General features: G+C 31.9%; 2 protein-coding genes across 3 annotated transcripts; one reads left to right on the top strand and one right to left on the bottom strand.

Annotated features, from left to right (window-relative positions):
• Positions 1-2,773: 2,773 nt before the first annotated feature.
• Positions 2,774-5,556, bottom strand: LOC133194295 (uncharacterized). The gene is made up of 8 exons (XM_061330278.1): positions 5,551-5,556; positions 4,829-4,946; positions 4,581-4,684; positions 4,310-4,384; positions 4,066-4,185; positions 3,491-3,622; positions 3,032-3,227; positions 2,774-2,858 (listed from the first exon to the last, which is right to left on the bottom strand). The coding sequence occupies exons 1-8, from the start codon at positions 5,554-5,556 to the stop codon at positions 2,830-2,832; spliced, it is 780 nt and encodes a 259-aa protein (XP_061186262.1). The 3' UTR covers positions 2,774-2,829.
• Positions 5,557-5,851: 295 nt separating this feature from the next.
• LOC133194862 (uncharacterized) lies at positions 5,852-14,205 on the top strand. 2 transcript variants are annotated; one of them, XM_061330770.1, is made up of 16 exons: positions 5,852-6,271; positions 7,190-7,315; positions 7,527-7,624; positions 7,844-8,030; positions 8,187-8,260; positions 8,645-8,777; positions 8,980-9,109; positions 9,569-9,686; positions 9,774-9,921; positions 10,690-10,862; positions 11,853-12,045; positions 12,195-12,272; positions 12,394-12,537; positions 12,753-12,949; positions 13,063-13,348; positions 13,814-14,205. In XM_061330770.1, exons 1-16 carry the CDS (start codon positions 5,891-5,893, stop codon positions 14,138-14,140), a joined length of 2,793 nt encoding a protein of 930 aa, XP_061186754.1. In that variant the 5' UTR covers positions 5,852-5,890; the 3' UTR covers positions 14,141-14,205. The 2 variants fall into 2 exon arrangements, with proteins under 2 accessions (XP_061186754.1, XP_061186753.1); XM_061330769.1 differs by lacking the exons at positions 8,645-8,777; positions 8,980-9,109; positions 9,569-9,686 and having other exon boundaries at positions 5,854-6,271.
• Positions 14,206-18,673: the final 4,468 nt, after the last annotated feature.

Here is an 18,673-nt window from a genome sequence, read left to right as displayed (position 1 = left end):
AATTTTAACTTATTTGATGAATGAAAGTCAACATATTCTAGATCTAAATTTTGACTTGTCTGTTCTTGGTTTATGGTCTTGTCATATCTTGAAGTTCTTATTTAGATTTACGCCAAAAGTAAAATCTAATATTAGTGATGGGACATCGGTTAATTTTCATAATCGATCATCGGTTGGAATCGGTTACTGCTTCTGATGCGATTTTAATGATTATAATCGAATTTCATAGTTTTGTATACAAAAAAATTATGTTTGATTGTTTCCTGCAACATTCCCAAAAAATCAAGGGTCGGTAGGTCGGGAATTTTTTTTTTTTTTTTGCTTATGAATAATGGAGTCAAACATCCCGGTGTAGCATAATATTTTGATGCCATGATATAATAAACCTGGGTTCAATATATCGCATAATATTTTGAACCCGGGTTCATTTTTTGCTGCGATATAACGAACCCCCTTATAAAATATTGAACCCGGTGGGTTCAGCATATTATGGTTATAATATATTGAGTCCCCTACTCTTTTAATTTAAGAGGGAGGGGGTTCAAGATATTATGTTCATAAAATATTGAGTTCCCTTTCCCTTAAATTTAAGAGGGAGGGGTTCAAGGTATTATGACCAAAAAATATTGAGTCCCTGTACCCTTAAATTTAAGAGGGATGGGGTTCAAGATATTATGACCATAAAATATTGAGTCCCCCTATCCTTTTAATCTAAGAGGGAGGGTGTTCAAGATATTATGACCATAAAATATTGAGTCCCCCTATCCTTTTAATCTAAGAGGGAGGGTGTTCAAGATATTATGACCATAAAATATTGAGTCCCCCTACACTTTTAATCTAAGAGGGAGGGGGATCAAGATATTATGACCATAAAATATTGATGGCAATTTCAGACTTCAAAATTTTGATTACATTATTTTACTCTCATTTCTTTAGGTATTGCACAGATTTAAAAAAAAATACAATTTTAATATAAAGATACCCAACCCTTGAGATCTAACAATTAAATCAAAGTTAGTGTGTGTGAGATGGGTGTTAGATACTTTCACTTTCCAAAGTAGTCTTTAAATGGAGGTTCAATACTTCTCAGCCAAATATTTTCTATCCTTTTTAAAATGTTGTGGGGTTGAACATTTCACTGTCATATCTTGAACCCCCTCTTACCATTCAAAAATTATTTTTAGGTCAATAATTTTTAAACAACATCCTAAACACATATATGTCTAGTAGGGGGGACAACATTTTACAGCCATAAATCCTATCTTAAACCTCCACCCCACTCTACCAAAAAAAAAAAAATTAAATTAGGAAGTACAAAATTTCAAGGCCATAATCTTATGAACCTCTATGCTTTAAACAGAGAATGTCTGTAATGGGGTTCAAAATATTATGGCCACAAGGCTATAATATATTGAACCCAGGGTTCAAAATATTATGGCCCTAAGGCTATAATATATTGAACCCTGGGTTCAAAATATTATGGCCATAAAACTATAATATATTGAACCCTGGGTTCAAAATATTATGGCCATAATATTTTGAACCCCAGGATCAATATTTTATAGGGGGGTTCAATATTTCGCAGCGATATTTTGAACCTGGGTTCAAAATATCGTGGGGTTCAATATATTATATGACACCGGGACTGAATTATCCAGGTGTTATTTTTACAATGGACAATCACCATGGCTGCCTAGCGGCAGAAAAGGAACTTCAAAAAGTTGTGGGGGGAATCGATTACTCTTTATATCGAAGGTAAATGTTGACTAAGTTGCATATTTTATATCTCAAATGAAAGATACAATTAATATTTTTTGAATGAAAAGATTCAGCTGATTGATCAAACCAAAGAGCAAATACAGATTTGGCAGAAAAAAAATCCACCTGGGGGTAAACTGAATGGGTCGGTCGGGTTACAGTAAACAAACATAATTTTTTTAGACCCTATATATGCACCATTTGGTTCTTAATCACCTCTGCTTCGTGCTAGTTGGCTAGTATCAGATGCAGACGCCATTTTCTTTCATTAAGGAGAAATAAATTTTAAACCAGAAATGGAGAATTCCGGAATGTATTGTATTAGAAGTATGTTTCCGATGATCGATTATGAAAAATTATAATCGATCATCGGAATCGGTAACATTTTTTCGTCGACAATCGATGTTTTCTGATTATCGGTACAACACTATCTAATATACAGCTGATATAGGTGCAGTTAGATCTATATGTTATTTTCGTGATGCCTAGTTATGGGGAAAACAAAGTTTTGCATAAATTTTACATGAACAGATGAAACATACACTTGTTAAAACATCAAACATATCCTATTTTTGTCATTATTTAGTATGTGTAGACATGATATACAGGTAAAATTGCAACGTATGTTAAACATATGTTAAACATACGTTTTACATATGTTTTGAAACATACGTTAAACATGAAAAACGAACAACATATGCTTAACATATGTTTGAAAACATATGTAAAACGTATGTTTAACATATGTTTAACATATGTTTTTATCACCATGAATGAACATGTGTTTCATAATACACATGTTGAACATATGTTATACCACGTACTACGGTTTCTGGATTGTAATACATTGTTGCATTTATTTCCTCTTCTTTCCTGGGAAATGTTTTTTTTTTACCCGTTAAAATATTTCATCTCTTCATCTTTTGCTAATAATGTGCAGGGCACCAAGTTTGACATGTGTACTTCAACAATTATATCTTTTGTGTAAATGATTTAAATGATAACAGAACACAAATTGTTATCAAGTCTTATTTATTATTCTACATTTTTGCTACATTTTTTCATCTGTCATTAACTAATGAGTGTAGAGTTGGCAGCATCTAAAATCAATAAAAATGTATTTATATATTTTGAAATTAGCATTGTGTAATTATGCATTTTTAATAAAATCTTGCTTTATTTTTGAAATACCGGTAAAATATGAAGTAATGAATTGTACTGTGACATTCCAGAGTAACTCATAAATATCTATTTGTATCAGGAAAAACCAAACCTTGACTGTTGAGGAACTTGTTTCTTCTTCTTCCATCAAGCTCCTCCATCTTTAACCATTTATCCTCAGTTTGGCTGCGATGCTCTTGAATGTATGTTTTGAAATCATTCCAGAAATGGCTTTCTTGCTGGGTCTGGTTCTGGGTCTGATTCTGGTTTGTATAGACAAATATTTTTTGTCTATACAAGAAAGTTCTCTGAAAGTGTTGATATGAAACGGAAATCACCAATGGTCTATATTGTGTAGATAACTAGTGTATTATAAAACAATCTGCATGCATACCAATAAATTTACCAAATATTTAAGATGGAAAAAATGCTGCATCATGCGAGTTTTGATGCTGTGATGAATAATTCTTGTTTTTCAAAATCTTTACATGACAATCACGTACAAATTTTGAGTAACAAGAATTTAAATTTTGTAAAGGATACCAGTACTTATCTTTATACATGTACTTACAAACAGCAGGGCATTTCGGCGTCTCTCAGTGGAGCAAATGTCCTCCCCTGATCTGCAGAATGGACTGAAAACTACTCTACAGAACTCTGCCAATTTCAAACTTCTAAGGTCCACTTTTCTCTTCTGCACAAGCTGTAATCATTATACATTACATGTATTATACATATGAGAGTATGAATGAAGTAAAAATTTTGAGGTTAATTATTACGCACGATAACCCCCATTGTTAAAGTTATGCCAGTTTGAATCAATTTTTAATCCTTTGTTGAATTCTAGTACTTTTATAATGAAGGAATGATATCTCAATTTTTTTCTTTAAGAAAAGTGAACTGAAAACTTCATCTTCTAAAGAGAACACTGAATGTTATATTTGTGAAAATATAGTTGATGTATGTCAGCAATATCTACCGATCAAAATTAAGTTCCATTTTGTCATCGATCTGATAATTAAATATCTAATTTTCCAAGAGCTTCACAATTCCTTACTGATAAGGAGCATGTAAGGAATGCAGAACAACAAAAATGTACTCTTGTCTAATTGCATTGGAATAAAGTTTTTATTTATAGAAACTTACACTCCTTCTGAATTGGTTTCTGAATTCTGTGAATTTCAGCATAGAAAACGAGTTGACTTTTTTCAATGCATCAATATCCGAGGATCTGCCATCCCTCTGTAAGCATTTCTTCACTTCAGACTTATATAGAATGGAAAATAATTATTATAATTAATATTATTATTACTAGTTTATGTACTAAACAATCGTCTTTCAATTTTCTTGTAATGCAATTATTTTGATGTCTAAATGTAGTTTCTCTCACCTGGTATTCTTCATTCTGGAGATCAAGCCACATGTTTTTTGTAAACAAATGTCTCAGAAATAGATGCAACTTCTCCTGTAAACACAGAATTTTTAGATAAGATATTCGATGGGAATGTTCACAAAATATTTAGAATTTCTCTATTAAATTCATATCAATGAATTTAAGAATTATCCATAATAATTTAATTATAAATAACTGTTATGGGCATTAACACCTGAATGTATTAAACCCAACTTTGTGTGTGGGGGGGGGGGGGTGGTATTATTACTTTGAATGAACATGATGCCATATGGAATGGTCTCTGTTGGACAGTACTCGATAACATCTCTTTAAGTTCTGCAACTTCTGATCGTAGAGACTTTAATTCCTTCACTGTAATTTAATGTTTGAAAATTATGATAACTATATAAATGTGACTGTCGTACAAAGAATAAAAATATATCTAATATATTATATATATTGACTCAACTTTTTTTTAGTTTATAATTTGTAACAATGCTATAAAAATGTACTTGCATATTTCTTTTAAGTCATTCTGTTGTCCTCTCCCTAAATCATCGTTCTGTGCACCATAGCCTTGGAAAAGATCCTGACTTTCGGATACTTGTGTTATCTGCGAGTCTTGACTGAGTTCCTAAAATTGAATTATAAATGTAAGTTTAATATGGAATACATAGAGACTGAGAGATGAAGAAGGGGGGGGGGGGAGGGAATATACAAAAAGCAACGATTTAGCAATTATTTATTTATTTATTTATTTTTTTTTTTTGGTTTTTTTACATCCCTAAACTACTGAAGAACAATATTTCTGTGCATTTAAGTCTTTAAAAGTTTTCATATTTAACTTTTTGTATGTATCATCTTATTCATTGATTTTAAATTTAATCTTTAAAAAAAATTGAAAAGATAGATGTAATTATTACATGACTTGATATATGTTTATACTGTCAATGTAAGCGTGTTGTCTTTCCAAAAATATTTATTCTAAAATAAAAATTGGTGGCCATGCAAATTCATTTAAAAATAAAAAATTGTTTCAATTTCTTTCAAGAGAATTTTCAGGGCATTGAATTTCTTATTATTTTTCAATATACTTTAAATCTTGCTTCTCTAAAAAGTTTTTTTTGCGTTAAAAAGACAGTTTTCTCATCAATTTATCTATCATAAATGTATCTTTTTCACTTATTGTGAATGTAAGTCAATAAAAAGGGGGGATAGAGTATAGAACTTTAACCTACCTCCATCCTGCAACGATACCATACGACACCGTCTGCGTCATCAAAGAACCGAAGGGAATTTTGTAAACTGCATTTTGTTGTAGAAAACTTTTTAAAAAAAATAACTATTTGGTCAAATTCCGATCGATTGTAAAATGAAATTAACACAAATTGATGAAAACACCGAATAAAAAAAGAAAAGCTAAGCAATAAAACTCCAAGTTTGTAACTTTTTGGCCGGATGTTACAAAGTGTTACCTTTCGGTTCTCATTGTTTACATTTTAGATAAATCGGAACTCATCGGATAAATCCAACACTTGTTTGCGAGATATCCGAGGAGTTTTGTTTACGCTATTTGAGATGGCGGCGAATTTAACAAATGCAAAGTACCTGTGCAGTTTATGTGATTACTCGAGTGGTCACCGTGGAAATTATCTTAGACATCTTCAGTCTGTATCTCATCAGAATATCTTACATTTTTATTCCGATGCAAAAAGCGATTCGTGTGAAAATATTCCAATATCCACGGAAGATTCTCAAGAAGACATCGTTTTCGATGAGCCGACAAATTATACTGAACATGTGACGTTTCGAGATGACCAGCCATCGAAATGTAATCAATATGTGTCCGCTGAGGAAAAAACTAATTTTGATCACGAACAAAAGTCAGAATGGTTTCCGTTTTTATCCAAAGCAGATTTTTATCTGTATGTTCTCATGAATTCTACCACACATCCAGTGGTAAGTAAAACCATGTCTAGGCCAAGTCAAAAAAAAAAGAAAGAAAATATATATAGTGTTCTACAGAATTTTCAACTACAAATGAAATCTCTCTCTCTCTCTCTCTCCAGAATATCTCATTTTCTACAATGATTAATGACTGATCCAGCAATTTTAATAGTAGCTAGCATACATGTATAACATGTTTAGTCCCAATTTATTATTGGATTATTTTGTTCAGTCAGATTTTCATAATTAGACCTACTTGATATATATTTTTAAACATTATATTACATCTGAAGTCTAGCATAAAATTTTCAAACTCAAAATACATATATATTTGTCCAAAAATAATGCATGCTTCATATTGATCTACAGATCTGTGCCAAAAGTGAAGGTAATTTTATTTGTCCTCTATATATTTTATTGAAAACCACATATAGTTTAATTGCTGACAAATGGTCAATTTTTGTCTAATTTCATTATTTATTTCAGTACTTCAATCATAAAATGTGTAGTTATCTTTTTCTAAGAGATCATTACATATTTCGTTTTTAGAAAAAGATAGTTCATCACTTACCATGCTTACATCAGTTCTAAAATTCAAGATCAATTTTGACTATATAATTCATTGTGCGTATATGAATTAAATTTTCATGTCGCACTTAACATGCTTAAATTACAATATTTTTTAAGTATTGATGCTGATCAGATAAAAACTAATGTTTTTTTTCTGATCAGCATAATGTTTTTATCAAATATAACAATTTCTTGGATTACCAAGAAATTTGTGGTAAAAAATCTGGCAAGAAATGTTGTCATTCAAGTGATTTTTACAAAATATTGTTTTCAATGAAATATATAAGGAAAAAATAAAATTATCTTCACTTTTGGCACATATCTGTACAAATTCTTACACTTTTTATTATTCTTTTTCAGAGTGATGAAGTAGTTAAATATGTTGTTTTCATCTTAAAACAGTGTGGAGTAGAGGATGTTCCTCCCTTTTCTTCAATCAAAAGGAAATGCTTTGGTTCCTTTGATTGGAATGAGTTCCTAATTAAAGTAAATATTCAATTTATTGAAGTATTGCATGATGAAATAGAAAAATAGAGGATATCTATTTTAATACACTGTCTATCCTGGACAATTAGTGTTAATGGTGTACATGTATCTCTCTCTCTCTCTCTCTCTCTCTCTCTCTCTCTCTCTCTCTCTCTCTCTCTCTCTCTTTATCAGTGAATTTGTATCACTTATAATTTTATATTTTGTATAGAGCCATGATGATGACAGTACTCCAATGTGGGCTATTAAACCATCAGCAATAGTAAAGATGGCAGTTGCTCACCCTAATGTTTCCAAAACAATCATCAGGTAAGTGTAAATAAATTTCTTGATATATAATGAGTAAACTAGCCAATGTAGTGAAATGAGTATAATTACAAAGTCTGTAACAAGGTGATTGATTTGCATTTGTTTTAAATATACTTCATGCATGTTGTCACTCTTGTGATGACCAAAAGTCAAGGTCTATATTTTGATCAATTCATATTCTTCACATCTACAACTTAATGTAATATGTATATATAATAGGTATCCCAGAGTAGATTCATTAGGAGAAAAAAGTCATCCTGCATATGGAGAGAAGTGGATAAGTGATTTAGAATTCTGTTATGCTGCAGATGAAAACACAGCTTTTTTTAAAAATGAGGTGTGCATATTTGAATCAGATGAAACTAAGCAGATGGGAATTATTGAAAGCTTTGTAGAGAATGTCAAGGTAAACAGTCTCATACTAAACTTCAAATAAAATCAAAGCGAAGACTGTGAAAATTAACACATCATACTTAACGAAAATTAAAACTTTGACATTCTTTGTGCAAATACATTCACATTTACATTTTATTTTATATATTGTCCATGTTCTAATTATCAGGAAAATGTAAAAGAAGCTGTTATTTCAAGTGTAGAGCCCATGCTACTAAAACCTCCATGCTGCCAAAGTGAAAAGTAAGTCTGATTTAATATTAATTGAATTTTTACAACGTAATTTTTAAAAAAAAGCACAAACTTTTTAAAATATGCTATGCTTGTATAACAAAAGTGAAAAAAACTAGAATTCATTCCTTAAAATTTATTTTTGTACTATAAAATTCATAATTAAAAAAAAATCAATAAAATGATGATTATAAAAATTTTGAATGGGACGTGAAGCTGAGTAATAAGTTCTGCATGAACTTTATACTGAGATGTAGGCAAGCTATGTAATTTAATTTAGATGATACATGTATTTTTCAACCAATAAAGTATTGCTTTACTGTACAGTAGATTAAACTAAAAGTACCTAAATTTAGATTTATAAATATTCTGACTATTATTTTTTTTTCTCAATAGAGCATTTCTTATATCAAGTGATAGAAAGCATTGTAAAAAGTTACAAAGCTTAAAACACAGAAAAACTTATGAAAATGAATCATACTACACAAAAGAAAGTTCAGAGGTGGTTTCTGGACCTATCAACCAGAATGTAAGAAGCGTATAATTTAAAATCCTTTTTGCATTCATGTCGTAAATAAATTTTAAGTTTGAATATATTTTATTTTATAAATGGTATATTAAAGGTTTCTATGCAAGTTTGAATAGCTTAATACAAGATTTCTCCATGTTGTTAGTTGAACCTGTGTTTGAGTTTGGGATTATTATGTAACAAGCAAAATGATATTTTTCAGCACTTTAATCTGTACTCAAGTATGAATATGCCAATTTTGACTGTTCCCGTAAACCTATTTTTGGATGACACGTCAACTCATAGATCAAAGAAATGGCTGGCATTACATTGTATACAGTTGCAACTATCAGGTACTGGTTATTTAATTTCTTGCAGAGTAAAACATACTTATAGTGAACTTGCTTAAAGTGAATTTATGCTTATAGTGAAGTGATTTTCATTCCCCTTGCTTTTGAATAGTATTATGAACTTAACTATATAATTACTGGGACGTTTGTTACGAATTGTCTGTCCCCTGGCACTTCATTATAAGTGTGTTTTACTGTACAGTGATTTGGTTGTAAAAGTCAGAATATTATAATAGGGAAAAAGAATTTGAAACTATATAACCCATGGAATATCATAATTGTTACACTGTCTTTGCTTGATAAACCTTGTCTACATTTCATTCATATTTTGGTTTATGTAGAGGTATAAGAAATTGGCAATCTATAGTCAGGGAATTCATACATCTCTGCAAGATTAAAATAAAGAAAAAGAGGATAGAAGTAAAAATCCATACCCTAGGTTCTTTGGATGTATATTTACAGGAATTCCAGTTGATGAACGGCACAAAGAAAGACATGTACATTTTGTTGGAGCATCAGAGAAAGTAGAAATACTGAAATTGGTGGAAATAGCTATTGCCGATATAAAACAATGTCAAAGGTTATAATTATTTCTAATCTTTACTATGTTTAATGAAAACGCTAAGAAAAATTTACTGTGTTTGTCAATACTTCCCTTTCATTTCAGACATGGTGTAATTTCTTTTGATGCCCTCAACCAAGAAGAATGTATGATAAAGTGTCCTCTGGATGTTATTGTTGCAGATTATAACATGCTTTCACACTGCTGCAACCATCTTGGTGCATCTGCAGACAAATATTGTCCAAGATGCCTTGTGAGTAAAGATTTTTCCAAGTCAAATATCAACTTAAATATGTGAATCATTTCATTTCATGTGGGTTATGTTACAATATAAATTGTATTTATATTTGCAAATATCTTTCCTCATATGAACATATTAACTAGCAAAAATATTCACTATAAATTTGTCATTAATAGGTCAAATTTCTGACATCTCACTGATTATTGATTAACTGATAAATGGGTGATCAAAGTTTTACATAGGAATGCATAGGAAAAATCTTTAAAATTTTCCTCTTCAGAACAGCAAAGCCATATGATTAGTCATTTTTATATGCAGGCATCCTCATGTAGCGTAGATTCAAATTTATTCAAATCATGACCCCAGGGGTAGGGTGGTGGCACAATAGGTGATCAAAGTTTTACATAGGAACACAAAGGAAAAAATCTTTAAAAATCATCTTCTCAAGAACAGCAAAGGCATGATTGGACATATCCTCAAGTAGTATAGATTCAAGTTTGTTCAAATCATGACCCCCAAGGGTAGGGTGGGGCCACAATTAAGTTCAAATCATAACCCCCCCAACCCCCCAACTACGTTGATGCACATGGACCTTGATTGATAAGTCTATTTAACTTATCATTGACTGTAAAAGGCTGCTCTATACACTGCATCATTTCAATTGAGATTACAGTTTCTCATTCCTCAATCTAAATCTGGTTTTCCAACAAAAACCTTAAGAGTCTCGTTGAGATTTATTTACAAGGAAAAGAATTATTTCCAAGTTCTTTTTTTTTTCAGTCATCCTCTGGGACATTTGATCAGGTTATACATTCTAGAAAACCAAAGGAAACACTTCGAACAATTAACAGATTACATCTGAGGTCTAAAGAAGTGGATAAAGCCATGCTACGCAAAGAAACAGGTGTCAAGGAACACTTCAATTGTTTATGGGATGTTATTGACCCACACAGGTACATATTAAATTCTAACTTTTACCAGAGTATAATTAATATTATACATATATTGCATGATCGTGAGGGAAACATGAAGATTTATTCAGTCAAGTAAAATCATATTTCCCGAGGGGAATATATTTCTTGGCAGAATAAATCTTCATGTTTCCCAAACACTCATGCAATAAATTGTTTATTATACCGAAACAAGCAAAAACTTTAAAAATAAACAAAAACTTTCAAATTCAGCACCGCTCTTAAATTCACTTTCAATTTTAACGTAGAGCTACTGAAACAATTTACAGAAGTCCATCATCAATTTTGTGAAGTGAACCAGGCTATTGTGACGTCTTAACTACTCTCGGGAGTTTTCGTTCAACGAACGATTACTATTGCGGGAAAATGCACCAGGTCTCCGAAGAGGTTGAATATGATGAAAATCATGACAGGACAGGGAAATATGAAGTTTTATGGCCTTGTCATGTGATAATCTAGAACCAATTAGATAACGCATTGTATAGAATAATTATAATGAGGTATAATGATACATTGTATTTTTGCTTTATATCCATACACATAGATAAATTCCCTGTTTATATATAATCCCTTCCAGTGAAACTGGAGGAGCTGTAGTCCCCTTTCAGTGAAATTGGAGGGACTATAGTCCTCCCCCAGTGAAACCACAGGGACTATATATAGCCTTAATTGCTGTCTTTCTATCTATTGGTCAGTCTGTACCAACATTTTTTTTTATTGTTTGGAGAATTGATTCAAAATTTGCTGTGTATCTTTATAATGGAAAACCAAAGATCAGGTTTGAGTTTTGTAATGATTGATCAACAGATAGTAAGGAGAACTCCAATTGTTCAAATAACTTTTTTATTATTTTCTTAAACCTTTTTTCAACATAAAAGAATGTTCCTTTAAGAAACTGGTGGTGCCAGTTGCAGACATAAGCAGTGCTCTCTGAATGTTTATTTCATTCACATGTTCTACTTTATCATGCAGAGACATACCAGTGGGATTATTACATCTTGTTCCCCTTGGTTTGACCAAACATCTTGTGACATACATTGTGGAACAAGTAGATCAAGAGAAACTTAAGAAAATGGGTTGCCATTTAGAAACACTTCAACCTTCCAAAGGACCTGAGTTTTTTCAACATATTGGAAGTCGACAAGGAAGAGACTTCAAAAGTTATGTAAGTCCATGCAAGAAAATGTCAGTAGCTGAAGTATATGTTCAAAATTTTTGGTGAGTCTACATGACTTGTAAATGCTAATAGTGGTTTTGTTATGTCACTAAAAATTTTGCATATATATATATTCTTTATGCATCTTAATTTTTTAGCTGCAAGTGGCTCCCTTTAATTTGCTCTTTGCCAAGGTGGATCAAATTTTTATCAAGCTTACCTGCTGTTTGGCCCTTGTAAGTAAAAGTGAATCTTACATCTATAGATTATCGAATGTTAAAATTTTTAAAATGACCATTATTTGTACTTTGTTACAAACATCTTTGTTTATTAAAATTTCTGATTAAAAATCAACAGATACAAAAGCAACTTTACATGAAGAAAACAGATGAGCAAAGTATCAAGAACATGACGGAAAATATTGCAGCGTACCATCGAATGATCACAGAATTTTTACCATCCTTTGCTAGGAAAGCCAAGACTCATCTCCTACTTCATGCTGTAATTATTCTTCAGTGATATATTTTACTTTAAATGGTATTTTTTTAAACCATCTGATAATATTTTTATACATGACAAAGTTTAGATTAAGGATGATGGCATCAACACTCTATTAAACATCTTTATTATTGTAATCAAAATTAGAATTGAAGACTCACAAGTAGCTTGCTAACAGGATGTATCTAGTTGTTATGTATTTTTTTTTTTTTAAACAGATTGATGATATCCATAGGCATGGGCCATTACCTTCTTATGATGAAGAAGCATTTGAAAAAAATCATGGCAGAATTAGGGATCAGATTTTTCTACAAAATCAAAAAGCCCGCAGTCGGGATACTGCTGCGAAATATGCACAGCACATTCTTTGTTCTCATGTCATCACTGGTGGTTACTTTAAAGAAAATGACACTTGGTAGAAACTTATTCTGATTTGAAGAGTGTTTGTAATTTCTCACTTACATTGTACATATACAGAAACGTCAAACATGTAAAGTTTATATTTATCAGTGTCTAAACTCTTTACAGGACACAAGCTGCAGAATGTATTTTAAAAGCTGCTTCGGAGCCATCTGTAAAGTCTTTCCTGGGATTAAAAGAAGACAGCAAAAAAACAGTAGGAGAGCTTTCAAAATTTGAGAGACAATCCAATGGTCATATTAGGAAATACTCCGTTATGAATGATGACCCAATGATTTCTTGTCAAATAGGATTAGACAACACTGCAACATATCATAAAAGCCAGAGTGTAACAACACAGTCATTGGATCTCATCAACAGTGGTGACTGGGTGAGATACAAGAACAGCAATGGCGTAAGTTGTATTTCTAACCTTAAGTTTAAATATTTACATTTGCAAATATCTTTCCACATACCTGTATGAAACTGCTTCAGAGCTACATTGTTCATTTCTGTGTTAACATTTTAACTGGTCAAGAGGTCTAATACATTATGCCTGAAGGAACTTTTTCATTCATGTTTTGAAAAATAAAATTCAGTGTTAAATTTATTACATGAATGATATGTACTGCATATGGAGAAGGCAAAATGATAAAGTATAGTGTTCAACCACTGCTGGCAATGCAAAGTTGTGAAGGATATTTTGTGTCTTCATTTATTGAACATATTTATGTTTAAAGGACTCTAAAATATACTACTAATTATTTGCTAACAGAGTCATACATAATGAAAATATGATTTAGTGTTTGATTAAAAGGTTGTTTTTTTTTTAATTTTTTGACCAGTTGAGATTAACACATTTCTGATTTTGTCTTTCCAGGACACGTGTCATGGTATCTTCACTGGGGGGTTTGAATTTAGTACCAAGCAGACGTTGGTCCGTGTACAGAAAGCCCAGGAATTAGATCACACTGATCCTTTCCTGGATTGTCCATTGCATGAACTTACTTTGAACTATGACTATGTTCCATCTGTACTATTGGAATGTCCATGCTCATTTTTCCATGACTGTTACAGAGGAAATTGTAGAATGACCTATATAATCACTTCAGCTCGAGTTGAGCAACAAAATTTATCAAAGCGTAAATTATCTATTAAACATAATGAAGAACACAGGATATACTTATTTAACAAATTTCACTTGTAAATGTTCTACATAGGTAGATCAACTGTAGACTTTTCATTTAGGTTTGAAGATAATGATAAAGAAAAATTGTTGACAATTATACATGTCTTGGAGTCATTTTTTGTAAAAATGGATCATTTAACCTTTGGGAAAAGGCCACAAAGCCATGTATAGTTATATTGTCAAATAATTTAATTTTGTATTCTAGCCTCTGATTGGTTAATATCCAAAAAGGAACACAAATTATTTCTGTATAACCTGGTTTGGTATGGGGACACCCCCCCCCCCCCCCCCCCCCCCCCTGACAACCAGCTGAATCATCTGTATCCATACAATCCTCTCATTTCCAGTCCTAGGGATTCATAGAAAATTCCAGATTTAATAAATGTACCTTTAACTTCAAACAATAATTCGATCTTACCACATGTAAACAAACAACAAAGCTGCTAGGCCTATGTATCAGTTTTTACCTCCTCTCGCTTCCCATCACTTCCGTTACTACGGTTGTATTATTGAGCGGCAAATTAGAACTAATAAAATGCAACGAAATTTATTCAAGTATAACCAGGTTATACTCGAATAATTTGGCCAAGAATTAGAGTCATTCCTAAAATATACAAACATTATGTATCGATTGTTAATTAGATGCATTTAACAAAAATTGTCAAATCCATTTTACTTTATGATTATGAAGTATGGGGTTTTAGTAAGGTCATGAACACCAAATTTTATGGTACATGGAGAACTTGGATGACGTTCTTCAATTATTAAAGCAAAAACTGGATTATGGTAATTTCCATTTAATACACTGATTATAGGAAAGAAACAAATTTCAAGCTAATAGCCAAGTAGTGCATTAAGCCAGCATTTATTATTTAATGTATGTTTAACATACGTTAGGATTTTCATATGTTGAACATATGTTAAACATATGTTGAACATAGGAAAACCCCAACGTATGTTTAACATATGTTTCGGATCAACATTATGTTTAACATATGTTTAAAACATATGTTTAACATATGTGTTGAACATATGTTAAACATACGTTTGGATTACCATATGTTTGACATGTGTTTAACATATGTTCAACATATGAAAATCCTAACGTATGTTGAACATACGTTGCAATTTTACCTGTTTCTTCAATGAGTACGGTTATAATTCAGTGTACCTATCCCGCATGGAGGATTTGGTATTCGTGGTCTGATTCTTATAAAGAGTTTAAAAATTTTGTTCCTTTTGTCTACTTTATCATAACATTAGAAAAGTGTCTGCAATCTTTATTGTTTCCCCATTTTTCTCTCTCTAATTTTAACTCCATTTATTTTTCGTAGAGAACAAATTCGAAAGAAATCACAAATACCTTGACGTCTCCCGATCATTGTTAGTTTTGTTTGTTTGTTTGTATGTTGTTTAACGTCCCTCTCGAGATTTTTTCACTCATATGGAGACGCCACCACTTGCCGGTGGAGATTTGCAAATTTTGTCCTATACTTGGCACATACGGCCATTGAGCAGTGAGGGATCTTTTTCGTGCCAGCACCTACTGCGACACGGGACCTCGGTTTATACGATCTCATCCGAAGGACCGGTCTCCACGTCCCACAGTGGGATTTGAACCCGCGACGTAAGGATCAACTCCTTACTTCGCGACTCTCGAGCAGATGCTCCAACCACTGCGCCACGCGAGCGACGATCATTGTTAGTATGTAAAATTAAACACAAATAAAATTTTACTATATTTTTTTCTTCAATTCTTCCGAAGTTCCAATTTCTTCACATGTTCGCTAGATCAATACTTGCCTACATTTTATTACAATTCTTTTGTTTACATTTTAACTGTTTACTCGCAAATTAATTCATGTGGGGTTTCGGAAATTAATGGAAGTCGATCTCGATTATTTTTTTCTCCATTAAAATTTATTATATCTAAATTAATTACATAACTATAACTGATTTTTATTTGATGGTCATTTTATAATTTTTTTTTCGTTTTGTCAAATTAACTCATAAATATTAAAAAAAAAACTGAGAGCAGCAGGATACAATGTAGGATAGGATAGGATTAGACTGAAATGACAGGATAGGATTGTGGATGCAGGATTCACGATAGGATAGCTAGGATAGGATTGTCAACTTATAGGATAGAGCACTGTATTGAATTGAATTATGCATGTCACAGAGGACGTCTGATTGTATTTCCTGTCGAGTATCGTCTCTTTTGTCTCTTCCGTTTAAACCGGAAGTGACTATAAATGATGTATTTCTGCAGATATCAACAAAAATTAAATGATTGAATTCAACCAAGACTTTTGACCCAATTTTTTGTCGATTGGGAGTCACTTCCGGTCAAACCGGAAGTAGTCTTGATTTGCTTTATTTAACGAAAATCAGCATAAAAAACCAAATACAGAAAACATCATTTTTGGTCTGGAAGCCTTCTTTTTAAGTATACTTTACTTCCATTTATCCATCTTACAAGCAGTGCTTCTGAAACTTGGACGGAAGACCTACTCGTTGCTTTGCAACGAGCTTTGCTCTAGTTATTATTATTTTTCTTCCTGGGTACTTTTTTGTCCGTGAGTGATCTCCGAAACTACACATCCGATTGAGGTGAAACCTTTTTAGGGTTACTAGGCATGTTATGTAGATTTGCGGAACGAAGGTCATTTTGCGCGTACGCGCATGCACGTGCGTGCGCGTGCAATGCGTAAAATGACCAATATACTTGAAATAGCTGTAACTTTTAAATTTTTTGATAAAATGCTTTGATACTCAGAATATAAGGATATATTAAAAGTATGAACAAGATGACATGGTCAACATGCACATGCATGCACGTGCGCGCACGCGCAAAGCGTAAAATGACCAATTTACTTGATATAGTTGTAACTTTGAAACTTTTTGATGAAATGCTTTGATACTCAAAATATTTATATGTATTTAAAGTGTAGACAAGACGACATGATGATCATGCACATGCATGCATATGCATGCACGTGCGCGCGCGTGCAATGTGTTAAATGACCAATTTACTTAATATAGCCGTACTTTTTATATTTTTTGATGAAAAGCTTTGATATTAAAAATATACAGATATATTAAAAGTGTAGACAAGATGATGTGGCCATCATGCACATGCATGCACATGCGCGCGCGTGCAATGTGTTTAATGACCAATATACTTAATATAGCCGTAACTTTTATATTTTTTGATGAAAAGCTTTGATACTAAGAACAAACAGACATATTATAAGTGTAGACAAAATGGCATGGTCATTATGAACATGCATACAGGTGCGCATGCGCGCAATGCTAAGATGACCAATATACTTGATATAGTCGGAACTTATATATTTTTTGATGAAATGTTTTGATACTGAGAATATAAAGATGCATTTATAGTATAGACGGAATGACATTGTCAACCTGCACATGCATGCACGTGCGCGCGCGTGAAATGCGTTAAATGACCAATATACTTAATTGCCTTATTTAATGAAGCTTACAAGAAATAAGACACCAAAAGGGAGTTGGGGAGCGTTTGGGGAACATCTGTAACGGTCCCCGTTACAATTAATACTAGTTATTTTTAATGTTGTTTTACTACAATTGAAACTCTCAAGAGAAACAATTGCAAGTGCTCTAAATATGTTAAAACACGCATAATTGCCCCAACACAAAAACAACAATAAACTATGGCGGCATATTTCTGCCCCATACAAGCAAGGTAAACTATGTCAACATGCATGTCAGCATGCATGAAAACTGCATTGACATTCAAGAACCAATCTTTTTAGAGAAATTGATTTTAATATGGCTAAATTTACTTACTAACACCAGTATCTGACATACATGCAAGATGGAACATAATTATGTAGACATGCGACTTATTTTTGTCAACATGCGATATAATTATGTAGAAATGCGACGTACGTATTTATGTCAAAAGTGATATAATTATGTAGATATGCGATTTATTTATGTCAATGCGAGGGATGTAATGATACGTATATACATGTACATACAGAGTATTGCACTTCGGGTGCTATGTTTCCATTTCAATCAAGGATAAAGGGATCGAATATGGACATTTTACTTATACATTTATCACATCAACTTACTAATGGTCTTCCTATACATAAATAAATAAATAAATAAATAAATATATATATATATATATATATATATATATATATATATATATATATATATATATATATATATATATATATATATATATATATATATATATATATATATATATATATATTATCACATGTTATACGATTATATTCTATCCGTAGATACTCGCAAGGGGGGGGGGGGGGGGTTACCCCTGTATACTACGTCACAATAAAAACGGTTGTGACCCATAACATAAATGATATATGATGACCTTTTTTTCTTTTTGATTGTCAAGAATTTCCGTAAGGCTGTGCTCCCACCCTTGAATTGATTCCTGTATTTCATTCCCATTCAATTCCAAATAGTGATTAATTCTTTTTTTTAACACCGGGTTCAATGCCATGACATTTTAGAAATTTCCAT

Source organism: Saccostrea echinata, unplaced genomic scaffold (assembly GCF_033153115.1).
Source record: "Saccostrea echinata isolate AGI-Se365-2 ecotype Australia unplaced genomic scaffold, CSIRO_AGI_Sech_v1 ptg000029l, whole genome shotgun sequence".
Taxonomy (NCBI): Eukaryota; Metazoa; Mollusca; class Bivalvia; order Ostreida; family Ostreidae; genus Saccostrea; species Saccostrea echinata.
This window is presented reverse-complemented; position numbering and strand designations above follow the sequence as displayed.